Source organism: Seriola dumerili, unplaced genomic scaffold, assembly GCF_002260705.1.
Source record: "Seriola dumerili isolate Sdu_G_001 unplaced genomic scaffold, Sdu_1.0 BDQW01000011.1, whole genome shotgun sequence".
Taxonomy (NCBI): Eukaryota; Metazoa; Chordata; class Actinopteri; order Carangiformes; family Carangidae; genus Seriola; species Seriola dumerili.
Genome location: NW_019174266.1, coordinates 136719 through 159783, shown reverse-complemented (window position 1 = coordinate 159783; position 23065 = coordinate 136719). Strand labels below are relative to the sequence as shown.

The 23065-nt window shown below is 44.9% G+C and overlaps 1 protein-coding gene across 1 annotated transcript in view; it reads right to left on the bottom strand.

Moving 5' to 3' along the window:
• The window catches only part of LOC111222936 (golgin subfamily B member 1-like), a 33894-nt gene that overhangs the window by 4739 nt on the left and 6090 nt on the right, over window positions 1–23065 (bottom strand). The window contains exons 6-21 of the mRNA XM_022746866.1: window positions 22822–22977; window positions 22503–22682; window positions 22251–22373; window positions 22043–22156; window positions 21660–21966; window positions 21097–21206; window positions 20721–20838; window positions 20471–20562; window positions 20213–20363; window positions 15993–16099; window positions 14775–14898; window positions 13031–13164; window positions 12298–12407; window positions 11923–12091; window positions 11705–11809; window positions 59–11530 (exon numbers count right to left, since the gene is read on the bottom strand). Coding sequence (XP_022602587.1) covers window positions 59–11530; window positions 11705–11809; window positions 11923–12091; window positions 12298–12407; window positions 13031–13164; window positions 14775–14898; window positions 15993–16099; window positions 20213–20363; window positions 20471–20562; window positions 20721–20838; window positions 21097–21206; window positions 21660–21966; window positions 22043–22156; window positions 22251–22373; window positions 22503–22682; window positions 22822–22977 — 13572 coding nt within the window. The remainder of the gene's footprint in view (window positions 1–58; window positions 11531–11704; window positions 11810–11922; window positions 12092–12297; window positions 12408–13030; window positions 13165–14774; window positions 14899–15992; window positions 16100–20212; window positions 20364–20470; window positions 20563–20720; window positions 20839–21096; window positions 21207–21659; window positions 21967–22042; window positions 22157–22250; window positions 22374–22502; window positions 22683–22821; window positions 22978–23065) is intronic.

Genomic DNA, 23065 nt, shown 5'->3' with positions numbered 1-23065 from the left:
AGAGAAAGGAAGTGCAAGCAACAGCCAAACTGAACACACAGCTGATGACTTGACTTACCAGCCCGTCTCTGTCAGTCTGGAGGGCTGTGATGCCACTTCCTTTAGACCTCTCCACACTCAGGGAGGAGACAGTCTCTGGGCTTGACCCCTGTCTGGACTCAACCACTCGTTTGGTTCCGGCCAACTCATCCATCAGCCTGTCCCGATCATTCTGGAGGCTGGCCATGGATCTGGAGAACGCCGATAGCTGCCTGACGTACGAGTTATTTTCAGAGACGACCTGCTTCAGTTTCTTCTCTTTCTCCGACACGTCCTTCGACAGCTCGTCCAACAACTTGTTCAGCTCCGCGTCAGCGTCTTTGCTCTCTAAAGCGTTAAGTTTATGAACAAGGATGTCCCTCTCTTTGGCAAACATGGCCAGGTCGGACGTGGCGTCCTGCAGGCTGCGCTCCACCTTGTTCAAAGCTGCCTGAGTCTCCCGGAGTTCTTCATCATATCTGTTTCTCAGGACCTTGAAGTCTTCGATGAGCTGGTCGCGGTCATTCTGCAAAGCGGCCATGGCTTTGCACAGAGACTCATTTTGAACCTTTATGTCTTTATTCTGAGTTTTGGCGTCTGTTAGCTGTTGCTCCATGTCGAGAAGGTCTTTCGCGAGCTCTGCCACCCTTTGATCAGCTGTCTCTTGCTCGCCCCTCATCAGCTCCACCTCTCGCTCGAAGGTGTCCAGCTCAGAGTTGTATTTGTCTTCGGCTTCGGTCAGTTTTTTGTCCGTCTCATTTTCCACCTGCTGCATTTTTCCCTTGAGTTCATCAGTTAAGATTTTCTGAGAAAGAAGTTTTTGCTGGAGCTCATTACACTCAGCTGCTTTGGCTGCCACGGCCTCCTGCAAATCAGCAATCACTTTGCCCTCGTTCGTCGTGGCTCTGTCCTTTTTCTCAGTCGATATTTCTGTTTCCAGTTGTGAAACCTGAGCTTTGAGTTTAGAAATCTCTGCTTTCAACGTATTGCTCGCCTGCTCTTCCTTCTGCAGCTCCAAGCGAGACTCTCTGTGCTGCTTCTCAGCTGCAGCCTTTTGATTTTCCAGGTTTTTGATCACATCCTGCTGCTTCTTCAGCAGAACCTTCAACTGGTTGTCCTTCAGGGATAAAACCTGATTCAAGTCCTCTCTGTACCGGACCAGCTGAGCCCTGAGCATCGCGTTCTCCGAGTTGAGATCATCCATCTGATGCAACAGTTTCCTTATTTCATGTTTAAGACCTTTGGCTGCACCACCTTCCCCGTCAGCAGAGCCCTCTTTACCCTTTAAGCCCAGCTCGCTCTTTGCTTCAAGGATTCTGTATTCTGACATCAGTCGCTCCCGTTCACTCTGTAAAGACACCATGGAGTTCTTGAATGACTCCATCTTTGCTGCCATCTGCTCCTTCTCCTGGACGGATCTGCTCGCTTTAATTTGCAGACTTTTGACCCTGGCTTCGAGCCCTCTCAGCTCTTTATCGGCCTTTTCCCTTTGGTAGCGTAAAGATGTTAGCCTGTCCTCATAAACTGCGACCTGCGAACGATAATTAGCCTGGAGTTGCTCTAGATACCCCGACATCTGTCCATCTCTACAGGACAACAGGGAGGAGATCTCAGCGTCCTTGCTCTGAAGGAGGGTTTTCAGTTGCAGAGAAATTCCCTCCTGTTTCTCAAAGTCAGCTCGAAGTTTGTCATTTTGAGTTTGTAGAAGTAGCAGCTGAGCGTCTGTGTCTGCGTTTATCTTCTCTGTTTGATGGAGATTCAGCTGCATTTGAGAAATCGCATCCTCCTTGTCGGCAAGGTGTCGGCTGAGCGTGTTTTTATCCTGCTCTATTCTCTCCACCTGAGCACTCAGTTCCTTCACCTGCACAGTCATGAGCTCCACGGACTCGGTCAGTTCGGCGTTGCTCGCGCTCATCACAAACAGCTGTCTCTGCTGTGCAGCTGCGGCGACAGAGTATTCATTCAGAGTCCTCTCAAGTCTGGACTTGGTGACTCGGAGTTCATTCACCTCTTTATCTTTAACCCTCATGTCTTCCAGGAACCTTTTGATCACAAAGCCCTGCTCCAGGAGCTGGTTATCCTTCTCGTTCAACGTCCTCTGGTACAAATCATTCCAGAGTTTTGTGGCATCTGCCCCTTGGGAAGTGGAAGATAAAGCAAACAGCTTCGCTTCATTAGTCTCAGCTGCTCTCTTCAGAGTATTTATCTGTAGATCTTGAGAGTCCACATGTTGTCGCAGATCATTAACCTTTTGACTTTCTTTATCTTTTAAATCCTTGAGGTCATCGATCTGCTGCTGCAACACAAACTGATTCTCCACGTATGAATTTATTTGTTTCTCATCTATACTTTGTGGTGATTTTATCTTCTCCCGATCCTCAGACTGTCGACTTTGCCGGGATATTTCCAGAGCCAGCTGGTCTCTTTCCGACTCGACACTCACAATCTTTTCTTTGGCGTCCTGGAGAAGATTCTTCTGTGTCACCAGCTCAACTTCAAACTGTTTCCTTCTCTCCTCCAGAGCTGAAATCTTCTCTGAACTCTTCTTCAGTTCTTTCTCCATGTGTTCGCAGGCTGACTGTGAGCTCTTCAGAGAGCTCTCCAAATCTAAAATCAGTTCCTGGTATTTGATACAGTTGTGCTGCAGCTGATTTATCTCCTGATGCTTTTCTTTGAGCAGCTCTTGCAGTTCTTTCTTCACGTTCTTGGTGCCCTCGTTGCCTCTCTGAACCGTCTTGAGCTTCTCCTCAAACTCTCTGACCAGTTTGAGCTGCTCCTCCTCTTTCTCTTGACGAACCTGATTGCTCATCTCCTTGCTCGCCGCCAGCTGAGAGGACAGCTGTGTGTTCTGGGTTTGCAAAACGCAGACAGACTCGGTCAGTTCGTCGATCCTCTCGGAGTTCTTGAGGATCACAGTTTCCAAATATTCATTTTCATTTTTCACTTTGTCTGAAATCTCTTGAACATTTTCAAGCTCCTCTTGCAGAAGAGACTTATCGTCCTCCAGGATTCTCACCTTCTCGTTCAGGCTGATGGTTTCCTGGCCGTGTCGGTTGATGACGTCTCTTAGCTCTTTGACGACATCATCTTTCTTTCCCAACTGAACTTCATGGTCGTTCTGTATCTTGTCAATTCTCTCAGAAAGATTTTGCTTCTCCTTTTGTAACAGCTTGTTGATTTCCAGCTGAGCACTGAGCTCCGTTTTCTGGGCCTCAATCTGCGCAGTGAGTGAATTACTCAAACTGAGCGCTTCGTCCAGTTTCAGCTGCATGTTGTTTGTGTATGTGTTTGATTCCATGTGCTTCTCCTCCAATGAACAGCTAGCCTCTCCGAGTTTTTCTGCCAGTTGGCTATTTTCGGCCTGGATCTCTGTCAGTTTCACTCTCAGATCCTCTGAAGACTCTTTAAGGTGGCAAATCTCAGCCTCCAATTCTTTATTTTTGTCAGTCAGCTCACACATTGCCATTTTGCGGTTTCCTTCATGCTCAGTCAATTCTAATCTCATTTTCTGATTCTCTTCCTCCAGCTCCTCGATCTTCTGCCGTTTCTCTTTGGAAAATGTGCGAATCCTCTCTTTAATTCTGTCATTTTCCTCCTCCATCTCTCTGGCCTGCTTCTCCAGATTTTCCATCTCGGCCTCATGTTTGTGTATTTTGCGGAGGGCTTCCTGTCTGTCTCTTTTGGCCCCCTCCAAAAGCTGTCTCATCTTGTCCATTTCACTGCTAACGTTTTCGTAAGCTTGCAAAAGAGACTCGTACTCTTGTTTCAGCTCGGCGTGCTTTGACTTCCACTTGGACAGCTCCTCCGTTTGAGAGTCTTTCAGGGATTCGAGCTGGCATGAAAAGGCTTGTTTCTGCTGGGTGATGCTCTCTATGGTTAGTTTCAAGCTGTCGCAGGCTGCTGAGAGACTGCGATTATCATTGAGGAATCGATCGACTTCGGTGCTGAGCTCGTCTTTCTCCTTGTTCAGAGATGACACTGAGCTTTCCAGATCCAGGTTTTGTTGTTTCAACTTCAAAACCGACGATTCCAGAGTACAACACTCGGCTTCTTTAGCTCCGTGTTTGGCTGACAGCTCCTCTGCTTCTTCCTTGAGCGTTGCATTTTCCTTCAAGAGCTCTTTTCTAGAAACTAAAGCTGCTTGAAGTTTCCTGGTTAGGAGAGAAATTTTGCCTTGGTTGTCCTGACCGTTCATTTTGTTGCCGTCTTCTTGAGATTTCTGAAGCTGATCTGCCTCTATTCTCATTTTCTCAACGGCAGTTTCGTGAATTTTGATTTGCTGCTGTAGCTGCAGTTCAAGTGCAGCGATTAGTTCTTCCTTTTCTGCAACTCGAGCCTGAGAAACTGATAAGGCATCATCTCTCTCGGTTAATATCACTTTGAAGTTTTCAGCACAATTGCAGGATGAACCGACCCCGCCTTCGTCAACGTCTTCCTGTCTGATGTCTGTTTCAGGCGTCTTTTGATGCAGCTTTAGTTCCTCTGCCTCCTCCAGTTGCCGGTTCAGTGCGGTCACCTCACCTCTGAGTTCATCGATTAATCTAAAAGCGCTTTCTTTTTCTTGCTTTAACAAATCCAAATTCCTTTCCATATCAGTGAAATGCAGCCGAGCTTTTTCAAGCTCTTTGGTCAGAGCACCTTTGTCCTCACTGAGCTGCTGCTGAGTTTCTGATAATGTCTTTTCGATGGTTAAAACCTCAGAGGATTTCTGTGAAACTAAAGCAAGAGCCGTCTCAAGTTCCACTTTCATCTGATTACTTTGCTCCAGAACAGCCTCCTTTTCTTCCATTAAAACACGATACTTTTCCTCCTTTGTACTAACGTGTTCCTCCAATAAAACCTGTTTCTCTTGTTCGGTCTTTACCTCAGAAACTTTGATCGTTTCCTTATATTTCTCGATCTCTTCTGTTTTCTCCTTTCCTTCCGCCTGGGCTTTCTCCAAGTCGTTCTCTACCAGTTGAAGTTTTGACTTCAGAGCTTCTGCTCTTTGCTCCATGACTACGAGAGCCTCGTCTTTACTTGCCATCTCAAGAGACATGTTCTCAGTTTTGGATTTCAGCGTTTCCAGCTCTGTTTGCAGGTGCGACAGAGAATGGCACTGGCTCTCCTTCTCAGCCAGAGACATCTTCAGATCTTGAAGAGTCTTATTGCGCTCCTCCACCAGCTGTCTCAAAGTGTCTAGTTCATCCAGATAAGACAAGGAGGTTTTATGGAGGTCCTCCAGCTCCCTCACCTTCTCGTCAGAGTTTAACTGGACGGCGTTCAGCTCGTTCGTCTGCTGACAGTGTTGCTCCAACAGAGCCTTGTAGTCGTCTTTCAGCTCAGCCAGTTCCTGAGTTAATTTCTTTTCATTCTCTTGAGCTTTCTTCATCGTCTCTTTGCGCGCCAGCAAAGCAGCCTGGGCCTTTTTCTGGAGTATCGCCTTCTCTGACTTCATCTGTGCGAGCTCATTTTCTAAGTCAAGTGCAGTAGCAGTGGAGGAAGATTTGTCCTTTAACTCATCTTTACACGTCTTGATTTCATCTCGAAGCTCTTCCAATTTCTGCATCAGGCTGTTTCTGTCTTTCTCGAAGGCTTCTTCTCTCTCAGCGACACTGGACTGCAGCTGCTTGATGACGGAGCTTTTCTCACTGAGTGTTTGCAGTTTTTCTGACAAACGCGCTTCTTTCTCATTTAACGTCTCTTGCAAAGTTTGTTTTTCTGACTGTAACTGTTCAACAAGTCGTTCACTCTCTGTCTTGTGTTCGAGAATCTCTCCCTCTTTCTCTACAATTTTCTGTTCCAGAGCAGAAACTTTTAACTGAGCTTGGTTTGTTACTTCCTGTAATTTATCCTGTAAATGTGAAACCTCCGTTTTATTGTTCAAACTCTCTTCTCTTTGCTTTTCATACTCCTCTATTTTTTTCAACAGATCTTTTCTTAGAATGAGAGCAGCTTGAAGCTTCTTCTTCATGACATCTTTTTCTTTCGATACCTTCGCCAGTTCGCCTTTGAGATTGTCCTTTTCCTTTATCAGCTGAAGCTTCTCTGAATTCTTGGCGTCATTTTCACTTTGGGAGCGTGAGATATAATCTTCTAACTGTTGCGACACCTCTTCAAACCTTTTCATGGAGGTTTTATGTGCTTGCTCCGCACTTTCTAACTGTGCTATTAGAGATGTTTTTTCCTCCGCGAGTTTCATTCTTTCATTCGAGGCAGATTCTATGACCTGCGTAATGGATGCGTCTTTATCCCTTATCTGCTGACTAAGTCCAGCCAGTAATTCCCTCTGCTGACTTATCTGAATGTTAATACAGCCGATCTGCTCGTCTTTCGCCTGCAGTTCACTGTGTAAAGACGAGTGTTTGACAGCAGCTTCTTTCACTTTCTCTGACTCAGCGTTGAGCCGAGTCTGTAAACGCTCCACTGTGTCTTGCAGAAGAGCAATTCGTTGACCCCTCTCCTCGTTACTCCTCCCTCCTTCATCGAGTGTGTTTTGTGCTTCGTGTAATTTCGCTACAGTTTTATCCAACTCATTTCTCAAAGCATCTACTTCAGACTGATGACTCTCCTGTAATTGTTTTATCATCTCCTGTAAAGAGGTTTGTTTTTCAGACGAGGAATCTTTGTCTGCGTCATTTTTTCTCACTATAAGTTTGTGTAACTCGCACTCCACAGTTTTCAGAGCCTGTTGCAAACTATTGTTCTCTTTATCCTTCTCCTGGAAAGATGCTAACACCTTCTCCAGCTGAATCCTGGACGCTGATGCTTCCGACTCTTTAGCGCTCAGCTGATCAGAGCCTTGCCTGACTGCAGAAGAAGCCTCGGCTAGTTTCTCCTGCAAACTGTCCAAGTCTCGTTTCAAAGCATTAACTTTAACATCTTTAGATTTCATTTCATTTTCAACACCTTTCAACTGTTCAGCAAGTAGATTCTTATCCTGTGTTTCTCTATCCAAAACTAACAGCCACTCTTTCTCAGAGTCCTGCAGAATCTGCTCTATCTTTAGAACGTGTTCTTTTAATTGAGAGAGTTCTCCATCTTTGCCACTAACCTTTGCTTGCAGGTTCTCCTTCTCGGACACCATTTTCTCCATTAGTTCATTCATGCTGCTGGACTGATGCTCCATCTGAACCTGCAGCTCCCCCTGTGATGACCTGATCTGATGGTGTCTCCTTTCCAGCTCTTCCTTCTCCGCAACAAGTTTCCCGACTTCCTCTTGCAAACGTGCGTTCTCATTACCGACGGCGGTGAGATGCTTCTGATGACCTTCCTTTGACAAACTAATTTCCTCACTCAGTCTCTTATTTTGCTCTTCTAGTTTCTGCATCTCTGAGACCAGCTGAGAGGCGTGTTTGGCCTGAGCCGTGTACTGGCTGTTGATGGCGTGCAGAGCCATTTCCCTCTGCTCCAGGTTTTCTGTCAGGGCATTCATCTGTGCAACAACCTGAAGATGTTGTGATTTGAGTCTTTGTATTTCAACGGTCAGCAGCGTCACGCTTGCTTGGTGAGAAGAAAAAGCTTCGTCCTTTTCCTTTGACAGACTGGAGTTCAGGTCTTCCGTTTTCTCCAGTTTGTGACGGATGGCTGTTAACTCGTTTCTCAGTGTCTCTATTGTGGTCTTCGCCACCTGATGCTCGTTACTGGAGTCATCCAGTAACTTGCGAAGGTCGGACACCTCGTCGGTCCTTTGGGAGAGTTGCTTCCTCACGTCCTGCAACTCCTCCAAGTTAGCAGCGTATTTCTCTTGTAGGTTGTTGAAGGCACTTTGCGTCTCCTCTGTTGACGTTCTGAGGTTTCCAGACTCAGTGGACAGTAACTGAATTTGACTCTGCAGCTGTGACACCAACTCTGTGCTTTCCATGAACTGAGTTCTGAAGAGCAGAGCTTCATCTGCTCTTCTCTGAATGTCCTGGAGAGATTTTGACTGGTCTTTAAGAGCTGCCTCTTTTTCCACCAGCGCCTTCTTCAGATTCTCTGCCTCGGTCATCTGAACCTGGAGGGTGTCGTTGAGCTTTGCGACGGATTCTTCAAGGTGTGAAACCTGTTCTTTCAAGCTCTCACATTCTGCCTCTTTGGCTTGTAGATTTGAATTAAACTTTTCAACAGCAGCTGAAGAATGAGTCTGATATTCAAGACTCAACTGTTCCTTTTTCTCCAGAGTATTTTTCAGTATGGATGACTCTGAAGTCAGACTGTCAACCTGACCTCTGAGCTTCAAGGCAGAATCTTCGAGCTCTGAAACTTTTGCACTTAAACCGACGTTGTCGTCTGTTTTCTGTTTCAGCTGCTCCTCCTGCTCAGAGACCCTCCTGTTGAGCTGCTGGATCAGACTCTCCTGCTGTTTCAGGGAGTCATCTTTTCCTCTCACGGTCACATTAAACGTCTCCTTGTCGGAGTACGCTGCTTTGAGTTCATTGTCCTTTTCAACGACGGATTTTTTAAGGTTTGTGACTTCTTCTTGTGCTGCGGACAGAACGGTCACTGTGTTGAGAAGTTCAGATTTTAATTTAGTATTCTGCTCATTCAGTGCCTGAATGCTGTCTTTAAAATCAACGATCTCTGCCTTCCTCTGGTCGTCCTCATGCGTCAGCTGACGAGTTTCTGCAGTGAGTTTCTGCACAGCCGCCTTTAGGTCGGTGATTTCAGCCTCCATCTCCGCAGCACTCTCATTCATGGCGCCGAGCTGACTGCTGAGCGAAATCACAGACTCGTTCCGTTTGTTCAGCTCATCCTTGTGGCTTTGAAACTCATTTGTAACTTCTCTTAATGTCTGGTCTTTCTGCTCAATCTGCTGTTTGGCGCCTGAGCACTCTCGCCTGAGTGACTCTACATCACCCTGTAACTGTGATATACAATCTTTCTGTAGCGTGATCTCTTTCTGGTAAACGCTACACTCCTCTGCTTTCTGCTGAAACATGGCGTCTTTCTCCATCAGCCCCGACTTAAAGGCAGATCCTTGTTCCTGCAGCATGGATATAGTGTCGTGCAGTTGCAGCAGCTGGTTCTGCTGAGCCTCCAGCTGAGAGCGCCACTCTGACAACGTTTGTTCTTTCTCATTCAACGACACGTTGAGTTGACCAACTTGCTCCTGTAAACTCTGAAGCTGTGCTTCTCTCTCCCTCAACAGTTTTGACAGATTAACACATTCGTTTGTTTTCTCAAGCAAACCTGCAGAATTTGACATTTCACTTTCCTTCAGGACCTTTCTTAATTCATCTGCTGCGATAGAAAGCTCCTCCTTCTCCCTCAACAAGCTGCCGATTGTTTTCTGACCGTCTGCGATCTGGATTTCAAGCCCAGAGGTTTTCTGTTGGAGCGAACTCCTCTCATTGGTTAGTTCAGAAACTGATCGGATGCTCTGTGCCAACTCCTCCTGTAGTCTCTGATGATCTTCTGTCAGACTGATAATCTTCCCGCTCAAACTGGAGTTCTGTTCAAGAGTTGCTTTCAGCTGTCCATCGAGCTCAGACACGGCCTCCGTTTGCTGAGCGAGTTGTTTTGCTGTAGATTCACAGGCAGCATGAAGTTGTTGGTTTTCCTCAGTGAGAGTGTGGATGTGTCTGTTTAAGCTTGTCACCTCCGTTTGCCGCAGCTCGGCTTCACTCTCAAGCTTTCTGGCGTTTTCCTCCGTGACGCTGATTTGGTCACTCAGAGACTTGAGCGTCTTGTTCGTCTCGTTCAGTTCGTCTTTGTGTTTTTGACACTGTCGCATCGTATTCCCCAACAGTTCTTCTCTCTCTTGAAGTTGCCGCCTGAGTTGCGACTGTTCTTCATTGAGAGACTCGGCTTCAGCTCGCAGCTTGGATACGATATTTTTCTGCGTTGCGATTTCATTCTGCAAACTGAGGTGCTCTTCTTGCTTCTCTTTCAGTATCGCGTCTTTCTCCACGAACCCGGACTTCAGGCTGCACTCCTGCTCCCGGAGCAGCGACAGTGTTTCCTGAAGTTGTGTTTGCTGGTTTTGTTGCGCCTCTAACTGCACACGAAGATCAGCAGCAGTCTCCTCTTTCTCTGCCGCCTCGCCCTGCAGCTGGTCGACCTTAGAAGTCAAGCTTTGCACTTGTTCCTGCAGGTGGGTCACCTGATCCTCCCTCTCCCTGAGTAACTGGTTGAGATTACTACATTCATTTGTTTTTGCCAGCAGGATCTCTGAGTTTGAGTGTGTGCTTTGCTCAAGAACTCCCTTTAACTCGTTCATTTGAAGAGTCAACTCCTCTTTATCTTTCTGTAGTCCTTCAATCACTTTGTCATTTTGTGAATGCTGCGTTTCCAATGTGGATATTTGGGCTTGAAGTGACTCATTCTCACCTGTAAGCTCTGAAATGTTTCTTACACTTTCAGTCACTTCCAGTTCAAGTCTCTCTTTTTCTTTTGTGAGGCTTTGTACTTGACTCCCCAGGGCGCCGTTGAGTTCAAGAGCAGACGTAACCTTCTCATTCAGTTCTTTCACACTCTCCTTCTGCAGCTCCAGCTCCTCCGTCAGCCCTTTGAGCTTTTCCTGCAGCTGCTGTCTCTCAGTCTTTGTGTTTTTTAAGAGGTTCTTGAGTTTGGAGATGTTGTCGGTTTTGCTTTTAAGCTCATTGCTCAACTTCTGATTTTCTGAATCTCTGACCTGCAGTTCACTGTTGAATTTCTGCCTCTCGTCCTCGGCTTGTTTATCATTTGCCTTCAGTTGGTTTTCCAGGGAAGCTATGGTTTCCAGTTTCTCTCGCATCTCTTTTTGGATGTGTTCTTCGCTCTGCACTTGCTCCTCTAACCGTTTGGACAATGTCTGCATTTCATTATTGTATTTTTCCACCTGTGCCAGAAGTTTGTTTTGTTCTTCCTTGAATGATTTCAGTTCTTTTTCATGAAGCTCTTGCTGTAAAGTGTCTTTGTTGATATTTTCATCCTTGAGCTGTAAAACGAGTCCTTCTGACTCCTGCAGCTTTTGGCTGGAGGACGTCAGCTGTTCCTTTAGCGAGGTGATGTGTGTTTCACATTCAGACAGATGATTACGATGGCTCGCGCTCTGTTTCTGGATCTCCCCTCGGAGGTCCTGAATGGTTTTCTTGTCCTCTTCCATCTGCTTTATCAGCTGTTCCACCTCAGCCACTTTAGACTCTGTCTCCTCTTTGGCCTTCACTAACTCCATCTCGGTATCTTTGAGTTTCCCGACCGCCTCTGTGACCTTGTTATTCAGCGCCTGCTGGTCTGAATTCTGTGACTCTCTGATGATCGTGACCTCCTGCTGCGCTTTCCTCAGTGCATTTTCCACATGAACCAGGTTCTCCTCTTTGAGTTTAATCTCCTGCTTCAGCACCGTCAACTGCTCTGTGTACTCCACCATGTTCGCAGAGAGGGTCGATATCTCCTTGTCCTTTTCCGACAATGCGTCTTTGAGACTATCGATTTCCCGCTCGCAGGTTTGAAGGTCATGAATAAGTTGGGCTCGTTCTTCCAAGTGGGCGGTGTTTAGTTTGTCCAGCTCCTCGTTTGTCTGATCAAGCTCAGTTTGTAAAGTTTCTATGGTGACTTCCTGTTTTTGAGTCTGAAAACAATGAGATAAAAAAAAAACAACAATGAAGTAAAACGCCATATAAAATGACTCTGGACGTGTGAAGGAGTGTTATCTGATGTGTGCAACGCAATTAATGGATGAAAAAACAATAATGAAGAATGCTTTCATTAAGAAGAATTGATGTTCTCATTCAGTGAATCACACCTTCTCCTTCAGCACGCTCAACTTCTGCGTGAGGTCGGCGACTTCAGTTTTCAGCCCAGAACATTGTTTCTCTGAGCTGCTGCATTTCTTGGAAACGTTTTCAAGCTGAAAGGAGGGAAAACAAAAGAAAATGATTGACTACAACTGCACAATGAACAGTGACAAGTCCTCACAAACAAAAATAACAACAACAACAACAACAACAACGAAACACTTACAGTGTGCTCAGTCTGAAGGAGCTTGTCAGAAACCTCTTTGTACTGAATCTCTTTCTCGCTCAAAGATTCTCGGAGGCTGCTGATGAGCTCCAGCTTCTCCGACGTTTGGGCCAAAGTGTTTTCCTTCTCAATGAGGGAACTTTCCAGACACTCCTGTGTGTCACTCAACCTGATAAACAGAAATCATAACAGTTCAAACATTCAACAGGTACAGAGAGGTTTTATCCGTCCAATAATGAAGAACTTGATCATGAATGGAGGAAGCATTACGGAGCTACGGGGAAATGTTCCGCAGTAACGAGACGAACGTTCGAGACAAAGACTGTTTTGAAACGTGACGCTGACGAGGCCAGTCGACTTAATTCAGTAGCTCACCCTTTGAGCTGCTCGTTGAGGCTGGTAACCAGCAGCTGATGCTTCTCTGCATCTCTGCTCTGCTGACTTCGGACGCTGGCCAGTTGGCTTTGAAGTTTCTCCGACTCGTTCTGCAGCGGCACAAAAACAAAGATCAATATGCAAAAGATTAAATTCATAAGAAACTGGATAGAGAGATTGTCACTGCACACAGACGTGGTTGAGAGCAGACCCGCTGGAGACCAGGAGATGTGTAATTTAACTGACACCGCTGTTGTTTTCATTAATGCTATTAGATATCTATTTTCCCCGTTCATGTGGTAATGCTGAGCACTGATTTGACAGTTTTGACAGTTACAGATTAAAACATTGAAGTGTGGTTTTACAACACCCAGTGAGTCTGCGGCAGAACGCGGCGCTAGCTCAAAACATTATCTGACGAACGTGTCCAGGATTAAACGAGCACACCACACCGTTAGCCGTCACCGCCAGAGGTGCTCTCCAGCGCACACAATACACGAGAGACCCAACACACCTGAGAGACCCAATATGGCTGCTCATCTTCATCTACATCAAACGTCACCTGTGTTAGAAGGGTTTGTTACAAAATCCTAGTTCTCGGGGGGGAAACATGCATTTCACTCAGCGTTTACTCATCAGTAGGTAAGTTACATCTTCACAGTGAGAGTTTAAGACAATATTCAGCAAGACAAATTCTGGTTTGACTTAACCCCGGGACTGTGAGTGAGGTTACCTGTAACGCCTCGATGCGTGCCTGCAGCTGCAGTCGATCCTCCAGATCCTGACAGCGCTCCTCCAGACTCAGTATCTGCTCCTGCAGCTGGTTCCTCTCCAGCTCCAGCTCCTCCACAACGGACCGCAAACCATCTGGAACCATCCGGGAAGAGAACAGGTGAGAACAGGTGACGGGGGACATCATGTGACAATAAAAGGCCACTGAGAGGAGAAGGAGTAAACAATACTCTAATTCAACACATCTACATTCCCACTGCTCCAAGTTTCTCCATGTGCAGAAACACTGTTTTCATTCTTATCACTTCTTCTCTGCTATTTTTCCGTTAATGTAACGTCAACACTTCCTGCACAGATATTTCAGATTAAAAGCATTTGAGAGGCTGCACTGTGTGGCTGTCACTCTTTAAATGAGAAGTGGGGGGAAAAAATGAAAAAACTATAATGGACTACTGTATTAAATCCACAGTGTATAAGCACAACGGGCTTGGTGCCTTGTGCTCCAGTGGGAGGTGTCGGTTAAATGCTCCGCCCATCTGAGCAATGCGTGTCACGTTGCCCTTTTAGTAAACTAGACTATTGTACGTCATCGTGTATGTGGATAACACCACAGATGGAAAAAAGTGTCACTGTTTGCAAATCTGAATTTACCTGTTGGCGTCTCCCTCAGGTAACCATGAATTAACAGAACTACGTCACTTCTTCTGATTAAGCTGTGAGAGCTGCATTAATTCAAACTGATAATGTCGTGACCTGATGTTTTTAAGTGACAGCCCTACTGTGTCGGCGCAAGAGGGAAAACAAGTTGGTAAAAAATCTGTAGGAAACGTGAATCAGTGGGAGGAGACGATCACAGGAAGCAGAGTCTATGAGAAAAGTTCTCATCTCTAATGAGCACAGGCTAATTAAAAAGGACATTGGTAGATTTATTCATTTAAACACAGGAAGTGAAATTCCAGAGAAGCTTTAGCTGCAAAAAACCGAAACTCACATCAGTCAGTTTTCCATTTAAAATACAACTCCCCAATTATAATTTAAATTTCACATGTATTTTTGTTGTTATTAGTTTAATTTCTTAGATATCTGCTGATGTATTTTTTGGCTTTTTGACAAGCAGCAGTTTAAAAAGGCAGAAAAGAGGATGAGAGGAAATGAAGAAAAAAAAGGAGCAGATACATGCAAACAATGAAAAAACAAAAAACTTACCACAGATGGGGAGAATCCTGACACCTACATTTATATGCTCTCAAGAATTCAGTGCATTCAGTGGATAAATCCCAACAAACACTAGCCAGCTCAACCAGCATGCACGTGTCAAAAGAAAATACTGGAGACAGATGACAACGCAAACCGATGAATGAACTCTTCATCAATTGTCCCAGAGTTATTTCTAATAAATTGGGGATGAGCTTAAATTCAGCTTGCTACAGAGGGACAAGGAGTCCACCAGGAGGAAATAAGTCAAGCTGAATGAAGCTGATCCTTTTTAATATGTAAACACAATAACCCCGTATAGAAAACCCAGGTCTTACATTCACAGTATTGGCATGTTAGGTGAAAAAAATAAATGAATAAAAAAGACAAAACCAACCAACAGCCACAATCCAACACTCAATAAAAATAAGTTTGGAGTGTTATGGTAAAAACAACGAAATATCAACCCAAAGACAACTTAGGTTTCCCAGTAAAGTAAAGTGCAGATGACCGTGTGCATGCCAGTGTAAACTGTCTAGCGGGTCTCACACCTGTATCAGGAGTACTGTACTCGGGCCACCAACCTCCCATGTTCTCTCCCTCCATCGGGGTCGTGCTCTCCGAGGTGCTGCGAGGGTCCTGGAACGGGACCTGCCCGTCAAACTCAAAGTCCTCCTGCAGGTGGGACAAAGTCAACTCAACAGGAGCAGTGACGGGTCACAAAGCAACGATTATTTAAAGGAAGAGTTTAAAAATTTCTACATCTCTGTCTGTGTAAAAGACACAGCTGAAGGTCCCTGAGGGCAGTTTGCTGTTTTTTATTCTTCAGAGAGAGCCAGGCTAACACCTTCACATCATGCTAGGCTAAGCTAACCACCTCCTGGCTCTAGCTCTCACACATGAGAGTGGCAATGATTTTCTAAACTCTTGTCTAATCCATCAATGGGATACGTATATGGCAATTGGTACAAATATTGTCGATCACAGACGAGGGTTGTTACACACAGCTGGACACAACGTTACTCGCCTTCAGGATCAGCGGAATGATTCTTACCTTTTGTATGTGGACATATTGAAAATGATGGACAACTGCAAATAACCAAATAGTCAAGAAGGAACAATGACAATTGATAACCGTCTGATAATTGTCATGTATGTTTTTTTTTCCTGTCTCTGTTTGGGTTATTGCGTTATGTGTGTTTGGACGTGTGTGTGTGTTGCATGTTGTAAGATGTTGCTATACTACCAAATGACAATAAATAAAAAAATAAGTTAAAATAATTAATTAATTACTTAATTAATAAAGTTAAAATAAATAAATAAATAAATAAATGGAGTGTTAGTTGAAAGTCGAGTGTCCCACCAGTATCCTGTGAAACCTTTGTGCACCTTTTCTAAAACACTGGAATTAACAAGTTTCCATAGGAACCTGTGACTTCCTGTAATAGCAGGTAGCCATTAGTCTGTGCAGAGAGTTAGCCAGCCAGGAAAAAGGGCATAAACAGCTGACTGTGAAGCACACTTGCAGCAAGAAGTAGCTTTGGTACCAATGTATTTCCAAAGTTGTTTCATTTGGGTTGTTTTGATGATTTTACAGAGAAAATTGGTGAAAGAAAAATTTCAAGCTTTTACAAATAATGGATGGAATGGTTGAATTTCAGTTTTGCAGTTTGGATTTTTTTTTTTAAAGACGAACTATGTCACTGAAAAACAAGCATTTAAAAAAACATCTGAAGGCATGCTGAGATGATGTCAGCCTGTCCACCTACCTGCAGGCTCCGCTGGGCTGGAGCCGTTAGCTTCTTGGTCCTGTGTTGGCCGAGCCCCCGAGCTTGAGTCAGCTCCTCCTCCAACTCCTGCTGCCGTGTGGCCAGTGCTGGATCGGAGCAGCCAGGAAAGAACCAGTCATCCTCAATCAGTTTTGTGCCACAGGGAAAGGGGGGAGGTTGGGTTGGATTGAGGATGTATTTATGGATGGGAGGTGGGTATAAAATGGACTGGACAGAGCGATGGCAGAAAGATTTTTGAAGACTTGTTTTTTTTTTTGAAGACAGGATGAAAGAGGGAGAGCAGATAAGAAGTGTGATGGTGTCGGTGGTTGTGATGAAGAGGGAGATGAGGCACTTTCAACACCACAAATAAACTTTGTGACACAGAAAACAAACAGTTTCATCCAACAAGAGAGACAGACTGTAAGGAAAGTGCGAAGACAGAGACTGAGGGGAATCGAGGACGGAGAGAGAGGAAGTTACTCAAACTCCAGGTTTTGTGTTCACTTTTGTATTTGCATACGATACGTGGACCTGAGAAACACTTCAAAAGCAACATTCTGGTCAGAGCCATGCACACGCTAATCTAATTCACATAGCAGAAGAAAACAGCATTCAAACATGTGGGAGACGAGGATGTAAGAGTGGCTGTGGGAGGAAGGAGAGGGGCCGTTTTCATGAGTCACACTTAAAGCCAATGGAAACCAGACAGTTATATAGAGTAACACCAGACAGGTGCAGATCTGGGGGGTGGGGGGTGGGGCTCTCACTTTACTTTTATACTATCTGGAGTTTCATTTAGCAGCACAGGATGCAAGCAGCGCAACGCCAGATTGATTAGGATGAACAAAACATGTTCCCATCTGTTTTGTGACAACAGGCTGATTCTGATGTCTGGTGAGGGGGGGTGGGGGGGTGAGAGGGAGGCAGCTCGAAGCAGAAGGTGGGGCAGGAAAAGAGAAGGAGTTCAGTGGGTTAAGATGTGGTCAGTGTGGGTTCAGCTGAGGTATTCAAAAAGGACCATGCATGTAACACAAACATCATTATAACAGTGTAGTGTTGAATATAATTTAGAACAACTGTGTGAAGCAGTAGAGCCAGTCTGCCTCTTACCGGGTGTTTCACCTACACTGACCACAGCAGCAGGGATTATATATGTGGAGGATCAGAGCAGAAGAGACACGGGGATTATTCATGAAGCCAAACCAGTTAGTTTTCTGCTAAAATCCTGCTGGTTTCCTGTTGGTTTCCAGCAGGATTTCTTCAGCTTGTGCCCGAGAACGTCATGCAGGAGAATCGTCTGGTGTCTGATAACATGCAGTTTATTCAGGCTTTTATAGAGCGGTATCAGAAGACTGTGTTCATATGGTGTCAATCTGCTTTACTGTGATTCGGGACAATCAAATTTTCAACAGGGAGGGTGATTAGTAATGAAAATAAAATCAACATTTTCGGGCAAACACTTTCGACATTTTGAGCTGCAGCAGAAAAACAGAAGCAAAAGCGAAGCAGGTGCTGATGTTGAAGCCGTCGCGTCTTTAGATATTGTTTACAGCCATTAATGGTTTCTAACTTAGAAACCACTTGACTCAACGCAACACCAAGCACGCTATCTTCAACCTGAAAGCCACATCAGATCAACTTGTGCATCACAAAAGACTGACAGGTATCTCCAGCAGAACTTGAACATAAGCGAGTAAGTTCACCCTGAATTAAATCACAGAGTTTCACCATTAAGACTGATTGGATTGAAAGCAAAAGGTAAAAACGAACTCTCTCTACTAACGAGGTCTGAGAAAGGACGTAATGCTTCGAGACAGGTTGTTGGTTTTCTGTCAGTGTTAGCAGAGACAGCGGTGAAGTGCGTCTCTGGAGACAAATTGACTGCAGAAGAGCTTCATAAAAAAAAAAGAAAGAAAGTGTTAATTACTGCGAGGGCTTTGAGTTGAGTTGTGAGGCTTTTGAGTCTCATTATTCACGGTGGGTTCATTAAAGTCTACTCCACTTCACTGATTCACCAATTTAACAGCCAGTGGCTCACAGAGTTCATCAAAATCAACAGGCAGAAATAATTTAAAAGGGACCATTAGCCACTTTATTTTGAGCACGACTTTAGTTTTGCAGAACACAGGATATTTAAAAACACCTGGATGTCTAGTGCAATGATTGCAATTTATTTTGGTAATCAAAGATTTGATGGCATGTAAACCCTAATAAAATATCGCAAATACCAGAACTTTAAAGGCCCATGTGAGCTTGATCGGTAATGACTGAAACAATAATCAAAGATAATCTATATGAATGTTATTTATGTTTGTAGCATCTGATACAGAAACTCTCGCCTGACAACTTTTGACTGTCCTCTTCCCAGAGTTAGTGTATAATTAGCCGTCCCACCACAAAAGAGAAATAACAGCGTTGTCTGATTCTGATTGATACCAAGATATTATTATTATTATTATATTATTATCATTGGTGCGTTATTCCAAAATATTTTAGTGTGGCCACACCACTAATCAAAGGACAGAAAAAAGAAACAGAAGGACAGAAAGGGGTGAAGGAATGGAAAGGAGGAACAACACAGGAGAGGGGAAGGAGAAAGGAGAAACAAAATGGCAGACTCTAACGTGCAGCAGCGCGTCACTGTGCTGCCTGTGGTTCGACCCCGGAGCAGGTAAAGTGAAGGGGAACTACAGGCAGCACAGTGAGGCAGAGCTGCACTGGAGGTTTGGAGGAGCCTGCATGCACAAAACTGATGGGAAACTGTTCTGTGTGGCTGCTCCCATCCCTGGAGCAGGGGCTGGAGTGGGAGAGTGTGTGGGAGGGGAGGGGGGGTATGTATGTGGTGGTGGTGGTGGTGGTGGTGGTGCGGGGGGGGGCGGAGGTCCATGAGATGGGAGGCAGCACAGGATCAACGAAATGCTCCCCGTTAACAAAGGTGAGGACGAGGGGAAAAAAAATAAAGAAACAGAAAGTAATGTTGAGTCAGACAACAGACGACACATGGTACAACACAAACTGTGAATCTCTCTGCTGCAAAGTCTCATGGTGCTGCAGGTAGTGGGGGGGGGGACAAAATACAAAGTGAACTGAAATTCAGACTCAGTTGCCAGTTTATTGGATTCATTGAATTATACTAAAGAGGTGTTTCTGGTATTTTGTGGATCTAATAAACCAGCAACTAAGAACATTTCATCAGATGATACGGAGGCTGAGAAAGGCCATACTCGCAAATATATTTTTTTTAATCCTGTTATCTGAACAAAACAACATTCATTATCCCGAGATAACGAGGTATTATCCCGTTATCTTATCTGATCAAAGCTTGTTTTCTCATTATAATTACTTTATTAATCAGAGATCAGATGCAGATTGAAACTCTTTTCATACAAGGTCATTTTCAGACCAGTCCTCATCAGCTGACGAGTTACTAAGGACTGTTGCTAAGGAGGAGTGTTACTGCGACTTTGTGCATCTTCGGATAACGAGCTTTATGTTGAGATAACGGGATAAAAAGTATGGCCTGTCTCTGCTTCTGTGAGATGAGATGTTCTCATTGTAGTTGAAATAAACCTCAGCTCGTGCTGCTCGCTGCTAGGGATGACTGAGATGACTAAGAGTCATGAGATCTGCACAACAACCCTAAATAACCAAACATCTTGGAAAATGCCACTTGACTCACTTCTCCACCACGAGGATGTGTTATGATGACTTTGTGGGGCTTCCAGACTGTAATGTTTGCAATAACTGTGATCTTGAATTTATTATATCTCCAAAAGATATTTATACGAGGACCTTTGTCCATAAAGCGTCTCTGTAAATGATTTATATAGAAAACACAACTACAACAGTAAAACAAAAGCATGAAACTCTTCCAACTGAAAACCCTCAAACAGCAGCTCATAGCTGATCTGTCCTGAAGTAAGATGAGAGCGGATATTTTACGGTGCCTGAACAGATTGTTACTGTATTAGATTATAGAGGGTCGACATGACATGCAGGAGCACTGTAGATTCACATGGTGTCAGATTTTCTGAGCAAGTGTGTATTACTTTATGTGCACAAAAAAATACCAACATCCATGTTTTATATTCTATAAAATAACTCCAGTTCCCCCACATTTACCTAGTGGTAATAAACAACTGAGCCTGTTGATTCCAGCTTCATTCATTAATCTGCCACTGACACAACGTCGTGTCATCCTCTAGCAAAGGCCTTACCCTCTCTTTCCTCCTCCATGTGGCTGATGCGGAGGGCCATGGCGGCCTTCTCCTCCCTGGCCCGGTCCCTGGCATTGACGGCCTCAGCGACCATCTCCTGCCACTCCAGGACCTGGCTCTGAGTGTCATCAGCACTGCCGGACTCACTCGCCTGTGACCAGAGGGAGCAGAGAGGGACAGGACACCGACAACACTGAGCAGGCTTCATCGACTCCACGCCGAAAGCAGAATTTTTAAAAAACATGGCGGATCCCTGACCTGAGAGGCAGCCCTCTTGGTGAACTGCTCCAGGTCTGCTTGTAGTGTCCTCTGTTGCTCCTCATAAACCACCAGCTTAGCCTCCAGCATTTCTATCACAAAACATCAAACATACAAGTTTCACATCAAAGCTTCCAGCGACAGTGAAGATTTAACATCACAACGTGAGTCAATGAATTTATTACAGACAAAATAAAGAGTTAGTGTTTCTGCTCCAGCTCAGAAAGCAGAAGCTGCTTGCTTTTGTTACCGTTCTTTGTTCTGAGCTCCTCATATTGTTCAACTTTCCAGAGGTTTTCCTCCCTCTCCTCCTCCAGTTCTGTGATACGACTGCGCAGGGCCGTCAGGTCTGGGGGGGCAACTCCGGCCTGAAGTGGGACAAGATAAACATCTTTTAAATGGGTCTCTTTATTTTGTTTATCTTGCACCTTTGCTTGGAAGACGTCCTGCATTTTGATGTGGTTTTTTACTTTTAATCTGGATAACAGGGTTTCTAGAGTTTCTTCTTCTATCTCCGTTATAATAAAGTGATCGGTACCCCATTTACATCTGTTTAACATCTGTCAGAGGATAATGGGTTAATTAAAGAAAACACTCTCGAGAACGGAAAACACAGTAAATCTTACCTGGCTTTTCTTCAACTCCTCCTCCAACTGTCTGATCCGGGATTTCGACCAGGCTTTCATTTTCAGGAACTTGGCCTCTGATCTGCTGGCTTCATCTGTTTTCTGCTTTGCTTGGGCTGCAAAAAAAACAAAAGTGAAAGTGAATGAAACGGTGACATTCAAGACTGTAGTGAGGTAAACATCAGTTTCTGAAGAGATCCCACTGATTTACTTTAGCCACTGCAGGAGATAAGTCTCATTATGTTATAATTATGTTTATTAAAGAAAATATTATCCAAGTATTTATGTTACGTTTCAAAAATTTGTGAATTAATGATAACAATAATAATAATAATTCAAATATGTAGGTGAAAATCTTGACTTTAAAAACACAATTTGCACATAAAACTGTATTTTTAAATCTTTATTATTTTTTGGCTTAAATAAATCCAGTTATTTCAGTTAAAGACTAAAATAAAAAATAACTGCTGACAATCTTCAACCACCATGAAATTTCTCTTGCATTTCTGGGACACGTCGACTGAATAATGATAAGAAGGAATGACACAAGCGAATAATCAAACCTTCGAGCTCAGCTATTCTTTGGATGGAGGCTGAATCAGCAGGCACGCTTCCACCTCCTGCGGCCTCCTGGGGGGCAGGTGGTGGTGCTGCTACCGAGGCCCTCCTCAGCTCCTCCATCTGCCCCAGGAGATCCTGCTGGATTTGGTCCATCTGCGTCTGATGGTGCTCAGTCATTCGCCGCACCTCTGCCTGCTGTTTCTCCATCAGGTCACGAAGTTGCGCTCGCATCACATGCTTCTCTGCCTCCATCTTGGATTCCAGGCTCTCTCGTTCAACCTGCAGCCGACGGAGCCGCTCGGTGAGCTCCTGTGGGGAGAGGAGAAGAGAGGATGAGGAGGCTGTAACAAAAACATGTTCAAAGTGAAGAGGTGTCTCTCCTGACCTTTATCTGTTGGTCCCTGCCGTCCACCTCCCCCTGAAGAACATCGATGACCTGGGTTTTACCCAGCAGCACCTCCTCCTTCTCATGGAGCTTCTGTTTTAGAGCCTTCAACAGCTGAGAGGACAAAGGAAATGATGTTACACAACTAACACAGTGAACTTGGTAAGGCACTGTTAGGTTTCCTTTAAAGAGTGGTTGGAGTCACTACCTGCTCCAAGTCTGCACTGGCATCAGACTTTGCTGCTAGCTTGAAGAGCTCCTGCTCGTGCATCTGGTTGATCTCCAGCAGCTGGTTGTCTTTCTGGATAATGATGTCTTTGAACGTCTGGATCTGAAACAAACAAGCAGAGTCTCATAACAAACACAGACAACAGCATCAGATACTACGATAAACGCATCAGAGCTTGTGCCTCTGATCGTTGATGTGTCAGTGCGACAGGCAAACGCTTTGGAAACCTACGTTCTGTTTGTACATGTTCTCCTTCTGACCGTACTGCTCCTTCTCTGTGGCCAGCAGCTCTTTGAGGCTGTCCGTCTGCTCCTGCAGCAAACTGTAGCGCTCGTCTGCTTCTCCCACCTTCCTGGTCAGACTCTGCACCAGCAGCTGGAGCTCCTGCATTGCCCCACTGTCCTCTGACACCTGAGGATGTACAGCATAATATATACTTAAGCCTCTTGATTGAAGTTAAAATGGAGCTTCTGCTGACCCCAGTCTTACGATGTGAAAATGTTTGCGGTGGAGAACGACAGAGAAAAGTGTTATGAGGCGATGTTCACACCTTTTGTTGCGGTGCAGGTGCGATGGGCTGATCTCCTGCCAGTGCTGTCTGCAGGTGGACAATGTACGCCTCTTTTTCTGCCAGTTTCCTGTCCTTCTCCGTTAGCATGGAGTCCATTTCCTCTCCTCGCTGCCGCTGAGACGCCACCTCCTTCCGCTAGAATTAATTAGTAATGATGTTGCTTAGCGAAGTAAAGAAACAGCCGCACATTAAATCAGATTACAAACCCGGTCAGCCTCTCACT